Genomic DNA, 16,860 nt, shown 5'->3' with positions numbered 1-16,860 from the left:
AGCTCCGAGAGCTTGGATGGGGTGGTTCAACCGCCTTATAGTCCAGACATGGCACCCAGCGACTATCACTTTTTCAAGCATTTTCATTTTCTTTTTTTTTTTGATGGTACAAGACTGGCCTCAAGAGAGGTTTGCGAAAATGAAGCGGTCAAGTTTTTTGGAAGTAAAAACGAAGACTTCTTCGATTGTGGAATTATAAAATTCCCATTAGAATGAAAAAAAGTTATCAAACAAAACGGCTCATATTTGATTTAAATCGGTTAGTCCTAACTGTGTTAATTTCATCGTCGAAATAAAGCGAAAAAAGGCTCAGAACTTTTTACATCACTCAATATGTGTGGCTGTGTAGAATGTGCTCGCAGTTCTTCAGTAAACTCCGTTTTTAGGAAATAATTTAGGTCTTTATATATATATCAAAAATTGTAGATGGATCATGCGAAACATATCTCTTAAAGGCGTATCACAGAATAAACGTGGATCGGAAATCACTACGAAATCGTAGAGTAAGGGTTGTAGATACGGAAACCAGTGTGAATCCGCTCATCTTCTCTTAATCATCGCAAAAAACCGTGTGCAAGACGGGGATCTTTCCTACGGAGTCAGCTGCAACGCGCCACCTTTGTACATGCGTCGCGTCCACGAGCGAGCGGCCGATGATCAATGAGGTCTCTACATCAGCCTATTCAAGTAAAACCAACGAATAGCCTGAGGGAACCGGAGCCTGTACAAGAGTGGTGTTCATTCCCGTAATTTACAGCTCTTACTCCAAGTTTTCTCTATGGGTTCCAGGTTCCTACCACGTCAATTTCGTAAATGTGGCCCCTTTAATTACGAAAGTCATGGAGAGAAGAGCTCTCTCGCAAGAATTTCCATTTATGGCCAAATTTACTACACATTCAAACGACATTTCGCTCACCACTCCAGTATGCAACTAAAGAACCAATCAATATAGAGTTAATATGTTTAACTACGATGCATTTGTCCCTGAACTTTTACAATAATTTATGACTTGATTTCAATTATAGAGCAAATAGCCTCATGCTTCCAATTGGGACCAATTTAGAACAATCTAAGAGCAAAAAAAAAAAAACTTTGTCTAAACGAATATATCTGAGATCATCAACCACGCCACTTATATATGATCTAGGCAGAACCAAATTGGGTATGTAATATTTTAAAAAAGTTCAACTAGGAAGATCTCAATTCATCCGTATAAAAACAAAGAAGCTCAAAACGTCATTTCTTTATTAGAGCTAATAAAGTGATGGAACAAACGAACGGAAACGAACTGTACACAACGTGGAAAACCACCCGAAAAAATGTAGGTGTAGGTGAATTTGCAAACTTAGTAAAGATAATTTGATCTTGTTTGATTGATCATAAAGCTCGCATACAGTACCGAGTAATTAGCCTAACAAATCGCAAAGAAATCATCGGGAATGCAATTGACACCGAAACCATCAGTTCAATGTCCAGACAGGAACTATACACGTATTAAGAAAGTCCTAGTAAAGCTGAAATAACAAAAAAAAAAGTTCGTTTGGTTAGGAAAAAATATAGTAAAAAAAAAGAAAGCCATGATAAGGGGCAACAGGACTTCATTAATTATTAAGTGGAATCGATGAGATGGTCAATGCGAGTGATCATGATGACCATGATGATGATGATGATTACCAAAATGAGCTCCTCGCATTGCTCCAATATGAGTGGAATTTTCCAGGACTTGTGAAAAGTCAGAATGTTCATGATTGTCGACTAGACGGAGGAGACCTATGAATGAGAATCCCACAAGCATCACAAGCAGCTTTAACAAATTGGGATGTTCGTTGTCACGCTCATGAAGAAGCACCTACAACATTTACAATCGCAAACAATCCCAGCAAAAATGTGAAAAGAAGATTAGACAAAGATTTATACCTCAAAGAAAGTGACGTAGAGGAATGTGCCGACAGCTAATCCTTGTAAAATTGTGATGGTCACATCTTTGCTGAAACTATTCGAGGCAGCAGACTGAACAGCCATCCCGATTACAGCTCCCAACGGAGACATCAGCGCAAATGTAAACACCGAAGCAACTACCTGAAAACCAAATTTGAGACAAGAATAAACTTTTCGTGGTGACTAACCCATTGCAGTTGATGAGCATGGGTGCGGGCTAACTGCAACCCAACAGAGAATGCGACGATCAATTTATGGACGAGGAGGGACAAAAACAATGCCGTCGTTTCAGAAGTGTTGTCCTAGAAAAGAAAAAAAGTAATCAATCGATAAGCAAAAATCAAATATTTATACAACTGGAAATCGTACAGCAGAATGCAAGAGAGAAAAAAAAAACCAAATTCTGAAATTGTCTTACCCCCACACCAAGAGCGACACCTTCGATAACCGAATGAATCGATAGAGCAAGAACAAAAGTGATAGATCGGACACCGTGAGAATGCGCATGTGGAGATGACTTCATCAGAATCGGGGGATCTTCATTAACTAAAAAAACGCTGTCAAAACAAGAAAAGTACGCAAAGAGGCCTTAGCCTACTAATGGAGCTTCTTCGCTCCGTCAATAGAGATACATAAAGGATAAAGTCTGGAGTCAATCCGCTTTAAATGCTCCAACACGTTTCACTGCAGCTTATAATCGTTGACGTTTAAAACGCACATGTTGTCCTATACAATGAATTGCGGTGGTCAGCCGATAATCAATCTATGAATTTCTATGAAGTTAGTGTATTTTATCCTTTCAGACAACCCTGACACTAATACAGCGATCCAGGAAGGATCGTGCGGCTTTGGAGGCACTAAGGCGGTTTCGAATCATAGATCGATCGTGGAGTCACAGTGTAATCTCTTCCCGACTGCCGAAGAATTAGCGAAAAAAATATTGTTCAAATGTTTTTTTTTTCTTAAAAAAAAACACTGATAAATGAGGCGCAGTATGAACATGTAATACTCTGTAAGAGTACGAAAAATCGTTGACTTGTTCATAAAAAAAAGAGTACTTCCACTTGGGTTTTTAAAAACACCGCCAAATAGCTCCAATGGAATTACTAATAGTCTCAAATCTTTGAAAAATAGTCGAATAAAAAGGAAACAAGCAAAGCAAAACTCTGCGGCATGAGGAATTTTTAGGTTAATGTAACGTATGAGGAGGGTGTAAAGCTGTCAATAGGAGGTTTCACTGTGACTGCACAATAGATCAACAGATCGAAACCACTACAGTGCCGATCAAGCCTTTCATCTCTATAAATTAGTACAAGAGTAAGACTGACATTGGAGTGATAAAAACATTTGCTTAATTCATCGGCTAGCCCCCCCCCCCTCTCCCAAGTCACTGTATAGGACCCGCGTTAACCTGAGACAATTTTGAATTGAAATAAACGAGTTGGCGCATTCCAAGCAAATTGATTGACGCTAGACACTTTATCCTCTATATTCACGGTAGGGGATTGTCACTATGTGTTTCGAAGCCTAGAATACACATACCTTTTTCGCAATTCGTCTCGCATCGTTCCGGTTCAGCAAACACAAGCGAAGTAAATACTCTAAATCAACAATTGTATGTGCAGCAAAATTACGTCAGTCGAAGCCACAATGGGCTGACAAACAGCTACAATGGTACAATAACAAAACAAAACAATGTACAGATGTCATTGAGCACAGCGGTTCGGTGGAAGATTTGAAAAGCAATGTATAAAGTCAGGTGCTGAATGAGGAACAAAAGGGACAATTAACAAAGGAAAAGTATCTCAACTACAACACGTAGGATTTTACAGAGTAAGATACGATGAACTAAGATCACTGTAAAAACGGGACATAGGAGTTCCTAGATCCATATAAAATCTACACAAGATTCACCCTAAATGCTTCTCACATGGGCATGGATCTTTGGGGGAAGTTTTGCTGATTTCTTTAACTTCTCTCAAAGCGCTCATGCTATCGTAAGATTGAAGGCGGTGTTGAAATAGTGGTGTGGACCTATATGTATTGATCTGAACTGAAAACTGGAAGAAGAAATCTTTAGCTCAACTCGGCCCTACGAAAAAAATTATTTTTGAGTTGATCGATGTGAAGTTTTTTAACGGAGTCGAATAGAAACAGAAACGAAGATACCCACTCGTTGGATGCTTTGCATTGGGTCTCTCGAGGTTCAGAGCTCTTTTTAACGCGATGCACCGTCAATGGACAGTGTTTCTGACAGTGTCCAGCACCTTCTTCCTCACCACCAGAGTTCTCCAATTCGTACTCTTTAACCAAACTAGAAGTGGCCTGACCTAAATTTGTTTTTGGTTAGCCATGAGTACTTGAAATTTCAGTCTTTTCGGAAGTATTTCGTTCTTAAACTGCTTCATATATTGGGAAGTGTATGTTACTAAATGTTTTAAGTGTTTTTGCATAACACTTGTGTAAATTGGAGCTTATAACACACAGGAGAAACTTCTCATAGCAGAGAAATAAAAAAATGCTGTTCGCGAGGCAACAAATCTTAAATCATGATACATGTAATGTCTAATGCATCTAGAAGCTCGTGGTTTGTCTCCCATATCTAGCTCATTTAAAGGCATCACCCCACGAACCTGAGGTGGTACGGATTTCAGGTGGAGTATTCTTATACGGGATGGGAGACTACGGAGAGGGGAAGGGGGATTCCGTCTATTCCTTCCTAATTGCCGTAAAAAACGGCCCGGAAGATGCGGCGTGTGCGCAAGGCTGGCGCGCTTCAATCGAATTCGTTGTAGAAAATAGCGCACCGGAGCGCTCGAAGCCGTATCTTCCGGGCATTTTTTACGGCAATTAGGAAGAAATGGACGGAATCACCCCCTCTCCATAATCTACTATCCCGTATAGGAATACTCCACCTGAAATCCATACCACCCCAGATTCCTGGTATGCTGCCTTTAAAACATTTGTTCAAAATTCCTTCAACACCCACTTTCCCAACAATTATGCAAGTGTTGGAGAAAAGGACTCAATAACGTGGCGATATCCTCCTTTAAGGTTTGTGGACAGAGTTATCAAAACAGATTTTCGCAAGGAGACATTCAAATCTTTAAAAAGAAATACTTCCACAAACCAGAGTGCTCGTTCGCTTCAGCTGCAGGCAACGGTGGAACATAACTGCCCGTCATACAGCAACCGCCTAGTTCTTGTTTAGTGAGAGGAGTACTATAAATAAAATAAGATTTAATTAAATCTACACACATATTCAAGGTTAAGAAAACCAAACCTTTCTCCCGGTATATGCCCATGACCGTGTCCACCGTGAGAATGGGAATGTGCAAGGGAAGGTATGGCCATGATCACTACCTGCAATGCAATATTTAACCTGAGGTCAAAGTTTGATTAGCGTCCTATATACAAAACTAACCTCCTCAAGAAAGAACAATAGAAAGAAACCAGCACAGCTTAGAAGTTCAGCGACCGGATAGTCAATGTAGAAATTGTATAACTGAAAAAGGATAAGATATTAAAGTTCTTCGACAGATATTACGGCGAAAAAGGAAAATTACAAAGACTGGAAAAGTAAGACGCGAAAACTAGGAACCAATGGTGTTCTACGAGGAAACCGTAACAATGCATATTTAATACGTTCGTTTAATCGTTATGGCGCATAACCTGATCTCTGTTGTGTAACGAGACCAACTTAGCTATAAGACAATACGATATTCTTATATAAGCTGTATGATCCACGGATCTCCCTCACTGGAGGGATCACAGCCGGTTAGTCGCGAGGCTACGTGGCGCGTCCCCGGGTGGCGGATAGGGGGTTAATCGCGGACCAAAAGCGACCTTGTGCTTGCCCAGAGACGCAGGTGGATTCAGGGTATGAACTCCCTGTTTCTGCTGAGCCAAGACTGACTCATGACATCGTTGTATCCCGCACGTCAGTCCGACCAAAAGCCTGCAATCAAGTGACTGGGAGGTGCAAGGGAGGCGGTTTGGAGTCACCTCCAACAAATAAGCTCCACATGTCCACTCCGGGAGAACGGAAGTTCTCCCAAAAACTCATGGGACTAGAGGCTTGCAACCTGCCCATGGGTTTTAAAATTTTTATGCAAAACACAGTAATAGAAAAGAGTCTCCTGATTCCGGGGGAAAGCCTGGTACGGTAGCGCCAGGTAGGACGGGGTTGCAGGAGTCATGTAGGCTACCGAAACGGAAAAGGACTAGGATGACGATCTGTACTTATAACGCACGTACGCTTGCATCGGAAGCGGCCATCGAAGATCTGATGATGCATGCCAAGAAGATCAAGTACGACGTCATCGGACTGACCGAGACGAGACGACGTCACCCTCTCAACGCCGTATATGAAACTGGAGAAGAACTATTCTTAGGAACATGCGACAGTAGAGGTGTTGGTGGAGTTGGCGCCCTCGTCAATACGAGTATGGCAAAGAACATCGATTCTTTCGAACAACTTACGACCCGAATCGGACGTCTGCGGATGAGAAAATGTGGTCCAACACTAGCTTTGACTATCTTCGTCGCTTACGCTCCAACATCAAGCTACAGAGAAGAAAAAGTCGAAGCTTTCTATATGGACCTGGAGAAGTTCTATAGAGAAGATCATGCCTTCTACAAGGTCATAATTGGCGATTTCAACGCCAAAGTTGGCCCAAGAAGAACGCCGGAGGAATTTCACATCGGGACCAACGGCCTACAATGGAATGACCAGGGGGAGAGGCTCTCCGAGTTCATCATGACGACTAAGACCATCCATGGGAACTCGCAATTCCATAAGCCCTCCTCTCTACGCTGGATGTGGGAGTCACCCGGTGGAGTGTACCGTAATGAAATAGACCACGTTCAATAAAATCGTCCTCGTCAATAAAAGATTCTGCCTGACGGACGTCGCTGTTGTACCAAAGTTCTATACGGGATCAGACCATCGCCTCCTCCGAGGAAGATTTTGCTTCACAAGGAGAGCAGAGAAAGCCGCCAAGTTCAGAGAGAGAGAAATCCCAGGACTATCATCAACTGGGATTTCTTCGCTACTCTAGCCGGCTTTTGGGAAGATTCCGCAATGGACAACATCGACGAGGAATATGACCGGCTTGTTGAACACCTTCACTACTGCGCGAAGAAGGCTGAGAGTTTTAAAACCACCAAGAGACGCCTGTCTCTTGAAACTCTTGAGCTGATACGCCAGCGTGGAGCAGCACGAGCCGCAGGGAACCAAGAACTCACGTCCGAGCTCGCAAGGCTTTGCAGAGAGGCGATAAAGGAAGACCTTAAAGAGAGAAGAGCAGAAGTGCTGGCTGAAGCTGCAGAGGCGGGGAAAAGCATCCGCTATGCCCGTCGAGACTTCGCCAGTCGCAAGACGAGGATGACTGCTCTCCGGAACCCAAAGGGAACAGCCATTGTATCGAGAAGGGGGAAGGAGAAAATCATCTACGACTTCTACTCTGATCTCTTCGACAGCCATGTCCACTTGCCTCCTCACCATCTGAGGGAAGACGGACAAGTCATTCCAGAGGTTCTCCCGTCCGAAATACGACATGCTATCGTGTCGATAAGAAATCGTACGGCACCCAGTCCCAATAGAATAAGACCAGAACACCTGGAGAACCTTCCGCCGGTACTCATCAATACCCTGGCGAGGCTCTTTACACGTTATCTGTCGGAATGCAAGGTTCCTAAACAGTGGAAGACCAGCAAAACCGTGTTGTTGTATAAAAAGGAAGACCCACATGACATCGGCAACTATCGTCCAATCTGCTTACTGTCCGTCATCTACAAGCTCTTTACAAGAGTGATCCTTAATAGGATTAAAAAAGTCTTGGATGAAGGACAGCCATGCGAGCAAGCAGGGTTTCGAGAAGGATTCAGCACGATTGACCACATTTACGCTGTTTCGAAACTCATCGAGGTATCACGAGACTAAAAGATGCCGCTCTGTCTCACCTTCATCAACTTGAAGAAGGCCTTCGACTCAGTTGAGACGGAAGCGGTCGTGGAAGCCTTAGACAACCAAGGCGTCCCTACTCAGTACATAAAGGTACTTCGAGACTTGTACAGCAACTTCACGACCGGAATTTCGCCATTCTACAAGAACATCATCATCGACGTGAAGAGGGGGGTCCGACAGGGTGATACAATTTCACCCAAAATATTCACAGCCACCCTCGAGAACGCAATGCGAAAGTTGGAATGGGACGACATGGGAGTGAAGGTTGATGGTCGGCAGCTACACCATTTGCGCTTTGCTGATGACATCGCACTGCTAACATCGAGCATCAGCCAAGCGGAACGAATGCTGACCGAATTCGACGAGAAATGTGGATGCATCGGTCTTCAGCTGAATCTGCAAAAGACTATGTTCATGCGCAACGGATGGGTCTCGGATGCCTCATTCACGCTCAACGGAACGAACATATGCACCAGCTACGTTTATCTGGGTCGGGAATTGAACATGATGAACGACCTGACCCCCGAGCTGGGCAGGAGGAGACGAGCGGCTTGGGGAGCGTACAAGAGCATCGAGGATGTAGTGAAGAAGACCAGGAACACCCGGCTCCGTGCTCACCTCTTCAACATCACCGTACTTCCTGCTTTGACCTATGCTTCGGAAACCTGAGCATTTCGCAAGCAGGAAGAAAACGCGGTGAGTGTCACTGATCGCGCAATTGAGAGAGTGATGCTAGGAGTATCCCGTTTCACGCAAGTGAAGGACGGGATTCGAAGTTCTCTCCTACGTCAGCGATCGAAGATTAGAGACGCCGCCGCGTTTGCCAAGGAAAGTAAAATAAGGTGGGCCGGACACGTGATGCGCTTTAACGACCACCCTTGGACCAGAGCCGTGAGCGACTGGGTTCCCCGCGATATTAAGCGCACTACAGGAAGACCGCCGATCCGATGGTCAGATTTCTTCACGAAGTCCTTCAAAGAAAAATATGACGCTCTTCGTGTCCCACGCGAAAGGAGGAACCACTGGGCTACTCTGGCACGCGATCGGGACAAATGGAAGAATTACTGGCGCCCGCTCGACCAGTTCGAAGATCAACGGGAGTCAAGGTGATCAAGGTGATCAAGCTGTATGATAAAGTATAATAATATTAATAATAGAATGTGATACAACCATTAAAATATTTGCTAACACTCTGCCAATATTTATCAACAATCACCATTCGGAGCAAGCATTGCACCGATTGTAAATAGCAAAGAAACGCATTTTGAGCTTGAGTTAAATAAAAGAAGCTTCTGGAACGTTAATGATACAAAGTTTAGGTAAAGGATGAAATTTTCCATTCCTAACTTTACAAAAAAAGAACTTGCTCCTGCTAAGCTTTAATGGAAATCAAGAATTCCATCGAGAACAACAGAGACTTTGATCTGCCTTTATGTTTGCGTGACGCAACTTAGGCGACTACGAAACTGAATATATTAGGAAAAGTGTTTCCATTAGCTAGCACCACCTTCTATAGGGTATGCAAATGCAAGGAAGTTCACATTCTAGGAATTTCTCACAAGAAAACAACTGTAGGGAACAAAAAGCGAAAAAAAATCCCGAGTGGTACACTTATACATCCGCATGGTAAATTAGCAGAATGCTCCATTCGCGTCACCATCAGAGTGACGAGCGTGATTAATTCTACTGACGTCACTCACTTTGAGTGAATAATGCTGTTGATTCTGTCATAACCATCCAACAACTTTATGTTTTTTTTTTTCATTTGAGTGGGGACCCTATCAGGAAGGCACAAATTCATTAACTTTTACGCAATGCATTCTTTTTCTATTTCCAGAAATTCAGAGAACAAACGTTTGCTATCTAATCAACAGAGCAACCACTTTCACTCCTTTCTAAGGACTAGAGCCATGAATTTGAACATAGCTATGTAAAATCAAAGATTTGTAACCTCATCGAGTTTTCGCACGTTCTCAGCAAGTTCCGGAAATAAATGGAGGAAACATGTTGCCAAAAAGACACCTGAAAAATATTAACGTAACTGATCCAATTAATATCACTTTTAAGACTCATTTACCTCCTGAGAAACATGTGAGTAGACATAATATTAGCGAGACATGCCGATGCTGTTTTGAGGACGATGCTTGGGCAGCACTACGACGTAGATAACGCAAAACCTAAACGCATAAAGGACTAAAAGAAAATGATTCCGAATATGGAAGACGTACCTTTAAAGGGGCTAATCCAGCCACAAGAGTCGCACATATCATTACAGACAAAAGGATGAGCTTTAAAACATTTAAATTCATGATGGAAACGATTCCGCCGGCAGGTCTTCAACCCAGATTCTACCTAGAATAAAGTACAAACTCCGCCTGAAAACGTTGAACAATAGGGAGGAAATCGAATGACGAGGCTGCACATTAGGAGAACAATGTGTTTGAATGAATGATCACAGACAATTCTTCTTCTGGTTCCTCCCTTTCTGTATAAAAACACGAGTTACAAGGTACGTCACTCGACATAAACAGAGCAGAGAACGAGGAAGGAATAGAATTAAACTCTGGAGTAGTTCCTAAGAACTACCAGTTATGCAAGAAATAATCCGTAAACCTTACAAAGAACGAAATCCCACCAACGCCAACCACTAGGCATTCAATCTCTTGAAGTGCCTGCAAGGCCTTTGATGGGCCTCTGGCAGGAATCGTTGTGGGACCTGCTACCGCATAAGCGCAAACGTCCTATCAGTGGCCGTTCGTCGCCTATCCTGGCTCTTTGTTATGTTATTCACTGTTATTTTGTATTTCCTTGTTTGCCCTTGGTTACTGGAATATTTTGAAGATTACAGATGAGGCGTCTAGAAGAGCTGAGGACAGATGTGGATCGTCATATCCGTAGCATAATGGATTTCCCGAAGAAAGGGATCAATTTCAGGCGAGTCGTACACGGCGTGCCAGATGATCCCTCCCCCGAAGTTATGTTTATAGGAGTTCTAACCTCCGCTCCAGTGCTTCGAACAAACCGGTATTGATGTACTTCAACGCTCTTACTTAATGGCCCCGAACACGAAGGAGCAATTTTTTGAGAGCCCACTTATATGGACTAGTGTAGGTGTTGGTGATGACGAGTGCAACAACCTCTTATCAGTATCGATTTTATCGACATGTGCCAGTTTAGCCATTGAGTTAAGATTCTGATAAGTGTTTCCGCAGCGAGTTCTCAAGAGTATGACTTATGACCGTTTTCCACAGTGAACACATTTCTGTAAGGTCACAACCAGTAGGTTTTGCGTAAGACTACGGAAATTCACCTTTCTGCCATAGCAGATGTTGGGTTCGCGATCACTTCTTAAAAAAAACATTTCCAGGAATGAATATAGTAGGGTTAGAACCGCACAAAGTTCGGTGCAGTCTCGTAAGCTCCCGCGCCCCCGATGGTGCGATGGAGCGTAGGATCGAACGAGGAACTGTGCTAGCACCACTCACCGCTGCAGCTCGAGATGGTCCCACCTCGATTCTAACGTTTTCTATGTGGCGGCGCTTTGACCGCAGCCGCTTACGCAAATGCTTGCTCGTGGTTCATGTCGTTTTGACCCAACTATAATACGTTCGGCAAATATTTTCAAAATTCGGTGCTAAGGTAGTTAGAGGACCTATGACATGAAGACTAAGACTACTAAGAGAAAAAATGAAGGTAGAAGAAAAATGAAGTTGGGGGGAGCACTCAGTGGCTTATTTGTCGACTTTAACTTACTTTTTCTCTGAGTAACTTTAGTTTACATGTCATAGATCCTCTAATTCTAACGCTTAAGCCTTAGGGATCCGATTGATTTAATTATTTTCTTCGAAAAGTAAGGGCACCACTGAATGACCTCTCCCAAACTACATTTTCCCCGGAAGGTAGAGATTCTAGAAATAAAACCGAGGTTCAGTGCCCCTCCCCAACTACTTTAGTACCTAAAATCCTTAATTTTGTCTACTTATAGCATATGCTCAAAGTGATGCATACGAATCAATAGTCTTTTGTTCTCGACAGTACAGCATGTAATGTCCCTTCAAAAATACGGTCTTTGCTAGTAGATGTTATGTTTGTGCTCATCACATTCACGTGTGCTTATGTATGACAATTTTCAAAGCTTTTTCTTCGTGTTTGGAGCCGTTATGTGGGACCTACAGTAAAATGCGTAAACCCTAATCAGCCGACCCGTTTTTATTTTGAAAATTCTGAAAGGTTGGGCTGTCAGGCCAGGCGAACGTGGTCTGTCTAATGGCTCAAATTACTTCGCGAAACTAATACAACTTTTTTGCTTCTCAAACCAGGTCAGTTAATGTAGAGATTGTCGGTAACTAAGAAATGGTGCATAATGGGAGTATTCAGTCTTTTTTTATGTTTAAGTGATCTCGTAGTAGTATGGAAATGGTCCTTGTAAATTCGCAAAATATGCTCAGTCACTCTCTGCAAAGGTTTGTTCTTCGAATGACTCCAATTTGTGGTTTTATGTGACCTATCGGTCGCGCCGCATATTTTCAAATTGACCGCATTGAATGTTGCCAATTTTTTTCAATTTTTTCAATTTTAATTTTTATAGTTGGGTCAAAACTACATGAAATCCGGTGCATCTGCGTGAGCGGCTGCGATCGAAGCGACGCGTTGGAGCGTAGTGATCAGGCACGTCGGTTCCAACCGATATCTCCACCGCGTCGCTTCGAGCGCAACTGCAACGTGGTTCATGTCGTTTTGACCCCACTATAGTTGTAGGTAGGGTGTATCGTTTATGCCAGGAAGGCCTGACTATGACTTTGTTAAGAACATATTGCTTTTCGTACTCGATTATTCACTTGTAACCAGAAAGAAAAGTTGAACACATCAAATTTAGAACAGTTAGCGCACTTAATTTGAAGTGTTCAATGGAAGTTAATGGCAAAAATGGCATGAATCAAATTCACTTCGGAATTACACTATCAGAAGTGCTACAATGCGGAAACGAATACCCAGGGACACAGAGACACATGAAATTGTTAGGAATAAACAAAAATACAAGTTTTAGGGTGGAGAAAATTACTCGTACTGATGTAATTTCTTCTTCGCAAGCTTCATTGTTTGTCTTTTCGAAAGATCGAGGTTGAGGATAGCAGCCTACTGTATCGAAATTATTATAAATGGTTGTTATATGAAGATGGAATTCCACTTTTCCAATTTATTTCAGAAGAATTGCTTATGAAAACTCATTGCCGAGATCATATTTGTTATCTTGGTTATCTTTGTACTTCTTATAGTTCCTCGGTTTTTCTCTTCAAATAGGTTTTTATTGAAGCGTTAAGGATTAAGGTTTTATGCTGGACCTTAAGTCTCTCGTGCGTCGAGTACCGCTCTCGCACCATGAGGTATTCGTCGTGCTTGTTTTAATTATAAAGTCAAAATAAAAGTCATTTATCATCATCAATTCACTTTGGATGCGTCAACGCGTTTTTATTGGAATTCGTAATGGTTGGGGTTTTTTGGAACGTGTGTTGTCCTATACAATGACTTGTGGGGGCCCGCCTATGATCAAATCAGTGTTTTTGTCCTCCCAAACAAGTCTGGTTCCAATTTATCGACACCGTAGTGATGAAGGAATTGGTTTGCACTAGGGGATTTCGAACAATCCACCATGCGGCTACAGCCGACTGCTCTACGCCGGCTCTTCTTTCACAAATATTCCTCACAGAAGTGGAAGAACTTGTTTTACTGATTTTATGAGAAAATCTGGAGTTGAGCAAGTCTCTTGTCAATTTTATTATATTCTTATGATGCGAAACTCTCTAGTGAGGATCGCCTTTGATTTTTGCATTTTCAGTTTAATTTTTCGAAAGCTTTTTTTACGTAACATTAATGTGCAGTGCTGTCAGTAACCTGTTTCGCATTTCTTCCACTTTACGATATTAAAAGATGAAAAATATATCGAAACAAATTGTGGGTCAAATTATTTCTGTCTTCGTGTCTCGGATTTCGCTGAATTTCGCTTGCTTGTGATTGAATTTCGCTCTCTGCCGACCGACATTTATGGATCAGGATACTTTTTTTGTCGTCACTAGATGCTTTCCCAACAACAGCTTTAAAGACATCACCTCACGAATCTGAGGTGGCGCAGATTTCAGGGGGAGTATCCTTATGAGGGATAGTAGATTATGGAGAGGAGGGTGATTCCGTCCATTTCTTCCTAATTGCCGTAAAAAACGGCCCGGAAGATGCGGCGCTGCACAAGGCTGGCGCGCTCCAATCGAACTCCCTGTAGAAAAGAGTGCGTCAGAACGCCAGAAGCCGTATCTTCCGGGCCGTTTTTACGGCAATTAGGAAGAAATGAACGGAAACACCTTCCTCTCCATAATCTGCTATCCCTTATAAAAGTGCTCCTCCTGAAGTCCGTACCACTTCAGATTGGTGGAGTGATGCCTCTAAGAAAATACCTGAAGGGTTTAATGCTCGGTATTTTGATTTTAAAATGACAAGCCCGCAAATACTAAGAAAGTTTTGTATCTCAAACATGTAATTCGTACCAGATTCTCTTCAAAGAGGGACAGAAATGGTTGATAGAATTCAATTTTAAGCGGTTTAGTGCAGCGCCAACAGCAACCACTTTTATTTTTAACTAATTTTAAAAACATCGTAGTTTAGAATGTTTTTCAATTCCTACCGTTGCAGAGATATAATGCCTCTATTCGCCAACCCTTCGCTTGTGAAAGATCTCTGTTGTGCGATTGCCGAACATGTTCGTACTGATGTGGGTGAGATCAATGCTATAGCGGCTCTTGAAGCGCGAGGTATTTCCCGCTAGTTCAGAGTGTTTGTTTTTGTGTACATGTATTCTTGATGTTTTCGACTCCTTCTAGGTTTCCTGTTTGGTCCTATGATTGCAGTGTTTTTGGGAGTGCCTTTCATTCCAATAAGAAAGAAGGGTAAATTGCCAGGTGACTGTATCCAGGCATCCTATGAGAAGGAATATGGCGAGGCATATCTTTAATATCTAACGTCTTTCAACAGCATAATATGCTACTCTACTACTGCGATTAGTAAAATTGAAGCAATCTTCTTCCAGGACACCGTTGAGGTTCAAAAAGGGGCTATGTCAGCCGGTTGGAAGGTAGTCATTGTTGACGACTTACTAGCAACAGGAGGCACAATGAAGGTATGTCTCCTATATTTTAGGCAGTTATTTCGAAGTAAAAATGACTGTTTATGATTATTTTGCTTTGTTAAATTTGATGGATCTTATTAGAGTAGTTCCATTATACGATTTCAAATGCGTAATTGGTTTCTCAAGCTTCGTTAACATATTGTAATAAATCTGAACGTCCGGCTAAAGTCGGACTTCAGACTTCTTGTGGGGCCCACTTCGCTCGCCTTCAGCGATTGATAAAGATTCAAAAAAGGGGCACTATCTTCAAATTTTTGCCACATAATTAAAATCAGTGTTTTCTAAACAACGCCTTTATCTTTCTTTCTGTCAGAAATATAGCCACTGATGGAAATTTTCCAAATCTTCCTGCTAAAACAGTCAGTACTACGTTTAAAGAGTATTTATACCTGCCTTCACATCTACATTCTACCGATACCGCTACAGTTTGAAAACATTAGAAGTGCTCTTTTTTTCTCGTCTTTCCCCCAACAATTAACATAGGGTGATGTGCTACCATGTAGTGACTTGGATGGTGTCATCATACTGATAAGGATAGGGTCGTACTTCAAATCACGTAAACCGCTAGCTGCTATTAAGGCAGCTGTCTGCATGCACGTATGTGATTTCTGAAGAAAGAAACTGGCAAACGTGATAAAGGCAACGCACAGTGAAGGGGGCACACGAACGTGTGCATTAAAATGAAGCGTCCAGTTGTAACGGTAACGAAACTGGTTAAAATGTCTCATTTACCTCGTCCCGACAAATTCGCTTCGAATTACTGCGCGGTGCTAATGGAACAATAGCTTTGCGATTCTGAGTTCTTGCGCTGTCGCACCAGTCACTTACCATAGAATCTCCCGCGCTTTCTAGCGCACCAGTTTGTGACACCCATCTCATCTCATCCGCTTTCTAGCTTTTGGCACCCAAATTTGGCGAATTTGGACTACCTTTTCTTGGAATTCGCTCCACACTTGTGACAGACTGAGCCCGTCATTATATAGCGTGATACTCTTGGGCTCTTGCAAATCCAGTTATTTTTCTTTATAGCCCAATCCTCGTTACGAAAATACTTCTTGAATTCCAACAAAACCTTAACGACTTTTAAGATTACTTGTTTTTCTTTACAGGCGGCGGTCGAAGTTGTTGAGAAAGCTGGTGCCACCGTTGCAGAAGCATTTGTTCTTATAGAACTTGTACCCCTCCAAGGAAGAGAACGAATATCCAACGTTCCTGTAACTGCATTGTTAAGTTATCAGGAAGCATAACTTCACACATTCACTTATTTGAAATTATTTTACCAGAGTTTTATCTATGAAATTTCCCAGATTGTTATTATGGAATTTTAGAAGTTTTAGGGGAACATTAGAAGAATGTTGAATTGTTGCTCTGTGAATGAACTTTCTTGTTTTCTTTGTTTGGTATTCCATTCTCATTACCAGAGTTTATGCATGCTCGTTTCTTTTTGCAGAGTTAGTTATTTTCGCAAGATAGCTATCCATTAAACAATTTGAATGAAAAGCAGAAAGAATCCCAAGAATTAGGAGTTAATGGATAGCTACTTTTTGGTCGTCCTTCATTCGTAAAACAAGGATGGTTTGATGATCCACATTTAAAGTTTTACGATTGCCACAAAATTCTAGGATTATTCTAGTAGATTATCCACAATATAGACTAGTCATGTATGTTTTAGTAGATTTTTGACGTTCAGTTCCAGAGGAACTGCAATTCTGGAATATCTTGAATTGTCCTTTAGCATTAGTGCAGTACATGATTATAACAGTTAGTTTTATTGTAGAGT

The 16,860-nt window shown here is 42.0% G+C and overlaps 6 protein-coding genes across 11 annotated transcripts; 4 read left to right on the top strand and 2 right to left on the bottom strand.

The window, feature by feature from the left end:
* Nucleotides 1-1,630: 1,630 nt before the first annotated feature.
* On the bottom strand, nucleotides 1,631-6,031 carry RB195_007424 (uncharacterized protein; the record flags this gene model as incomplete). Of its 3 annotated transcripts, XM_064181039.1 has the most annotated exons (12): nucleotides 1,631-1,849; nucleotides 1,918-2,079; nucleotides 2,127-2,240; nucleotides 2,357-2,484; nucleotides 3,481-3,539; nucleotides 3,853-3,972; nucleotides 4,112-4,268; nucleotides 5,069-5,160; nucleotides 5,222-5,301; nucleotides 5,363-5,443; nucleotides 5,785-5,896; nucleotides 5,964-6,031. In XM_064181039.1, 12 exons carry the CDS (start codon nucleotides 6,029-6,031, stop codon nucleotides 1,631-1,633), a joined length of 1,392 nt encoding a protein of 463 aa, XP_064037860.1. The 3 variants fall into 3 exon arrangements, with proteins under 3 accessions (XP_064037860.1, XP_064037859.1, XP_064037861.1); XM_064181037.1 differs by lacking the exons at nucleotides 3,853-3,972; nucleotides 5,785-5,896 and adding an exon at nucleotides 5,611-5,642 and having other exon boundaries at nucleotides 5,944-6,031; XM_064181038.1 differs by lacking the exon at nucleotides 3,853-3,972.
* A 135-nt stretch (nucleotides 6,032-6,166) lies between these two features.
* Nucleotides 6,167-6,811, top strand: RB195_007423 (uncharacterized protein; the record flags this gene model as incomplete). The annotated part of the gene is made up of 1 exon (XM_064181036.1): nucleotides 6,167-6,811. The coding sequence occupies one exon, from the start codon at nucleotides 6,167-6,169 to the stop codon at nucleotides 6,809-6,811; it is 645 nt and encodes a 214-aa protein (XP_064037858.1).
* A 210-nt stretch (nucleotides 6,812-7,021) lies between these two features.
* RB195_007422 (uncharacterized protein) lies at nucleotides 7,022-8,575 on the top strand (the record flags this gene model as incomplete). Of its 3 annotated transcripts, XM_064181035.1 has the most annotated exons (2): nucleotides 7,022-7,867; nucleotides 7,919-8,575. In XM_064181035.1, 2 exons carry the CDS (start codon nucleotides 7,022-7,024, stop codon nucleotides 8,573-8,575), a joined length of 1,503 nt encoding a protein of 500 aa, XP_064037855.1. The 3 variants fall into 3 exon arrangements, with proteins under 3 accessions (XP_064037855.1, XP_064037857.1, XP_064037856.1); XM_064181034.1 differs by lacking the exon at nucleotides 7,919-8,575 and having other exon boundaries at nucleotides 7,022-7,882; XM_064181033.1 differs by lacking the exon at nucleotides 7,022-7,867 and having other exon boundaries at nucleotides 8,135-8,575.
* Nucleotides 8,576-8,635: 60 nt separating this feature from the next.
* On the top strand, nucleotides 8,636-9,016 carry RB195_007421 (uncharacterized protein; the record flags this gene model as incomplete). The annotated part of the gene is made up of 1 exon (XM_064181032.1): nucleotides 8,636-9,016. The coding sequence occupies one exon, from the start codon at nucleotides 8,636-8,638 to the stop codon at nucleotides 9,014-9,016; it is 381 nt and encodes a 126-aa protein (XP_064037854.1).
* Nucleotides 9,017-9,769: 753 nt separating this feature from the next.
* On the bottom strand, nucleotides 9,770-10,215 carry RB195_007420 (uncharacterized protein; the record flags this gene model as incomplete). Of its 2 annotated transcripts, XM_064181028.1 has the most annotated exons (4): nucleotides 9,770-9,808; nucleotides 9,858-9,928; nucleotides 9,984-10,083; nucleotides 10,135-10,215. In XM_064181028.1, 4 exons carry the CDS (start codon nucleotides 10,213-10,215, stop codon nucleotides 9,770-9,772), a joined length of 291 nt encoding a protein of 96 aa, XP_064037852.1. The 2 variants fall into 2 exon arrangements, with proteins under 2 accessions (XP_064037852.1, XP_064037853.1); XM_064181029.1 differs by lacking the exon at nucleotides 9,770-9,808 and having other exon boundaries at nucleotides 9,843-9,928; nucleotides 10,135-10,176.
* Nucleotides 10,216-10,754: 539 nt separating this feature from the next.
* On the top strand, nucleotides 10,755-16,327 carry RB195_007419 (uncharacterized protein; the record flags this gene model as incomplete). Its single annotated transcript, XM_013437546.2, has 5 exons — nucleotides 10,755-10,840; nucleotides 14,588-14,706; nucleotides 14,776-14,894; nucleotides 14,982-15,071; nucleotides 16,190-16,327. The coding sequence occupies 5 exons, from the start codon at nucleotides 10,755-10,757 to the stop codon at nucleotides 16,325-16,327; spliced, it is 552 nt and encodes a 183-aa protein (XP_013293000.2).
* Between the last annotated feature and the right edge of the window lie 533 nt (nucleotides 16,328-16,860).

Source organism: Necator americanus, chromosome I, assembly GCF_031761385.1.
Source record: "Necator americanus strain Aroian chromosome I, whole genome shotgun sequence".
NCBI lineage: Eukaryota > Metazoa > Nematoda > Chromadorea > Rhabditida > Ancylostomatidae > Necator > Necator americanus.
This window is presented reverse-complemented; position numbering and strand designations above follow the sequence as displayed.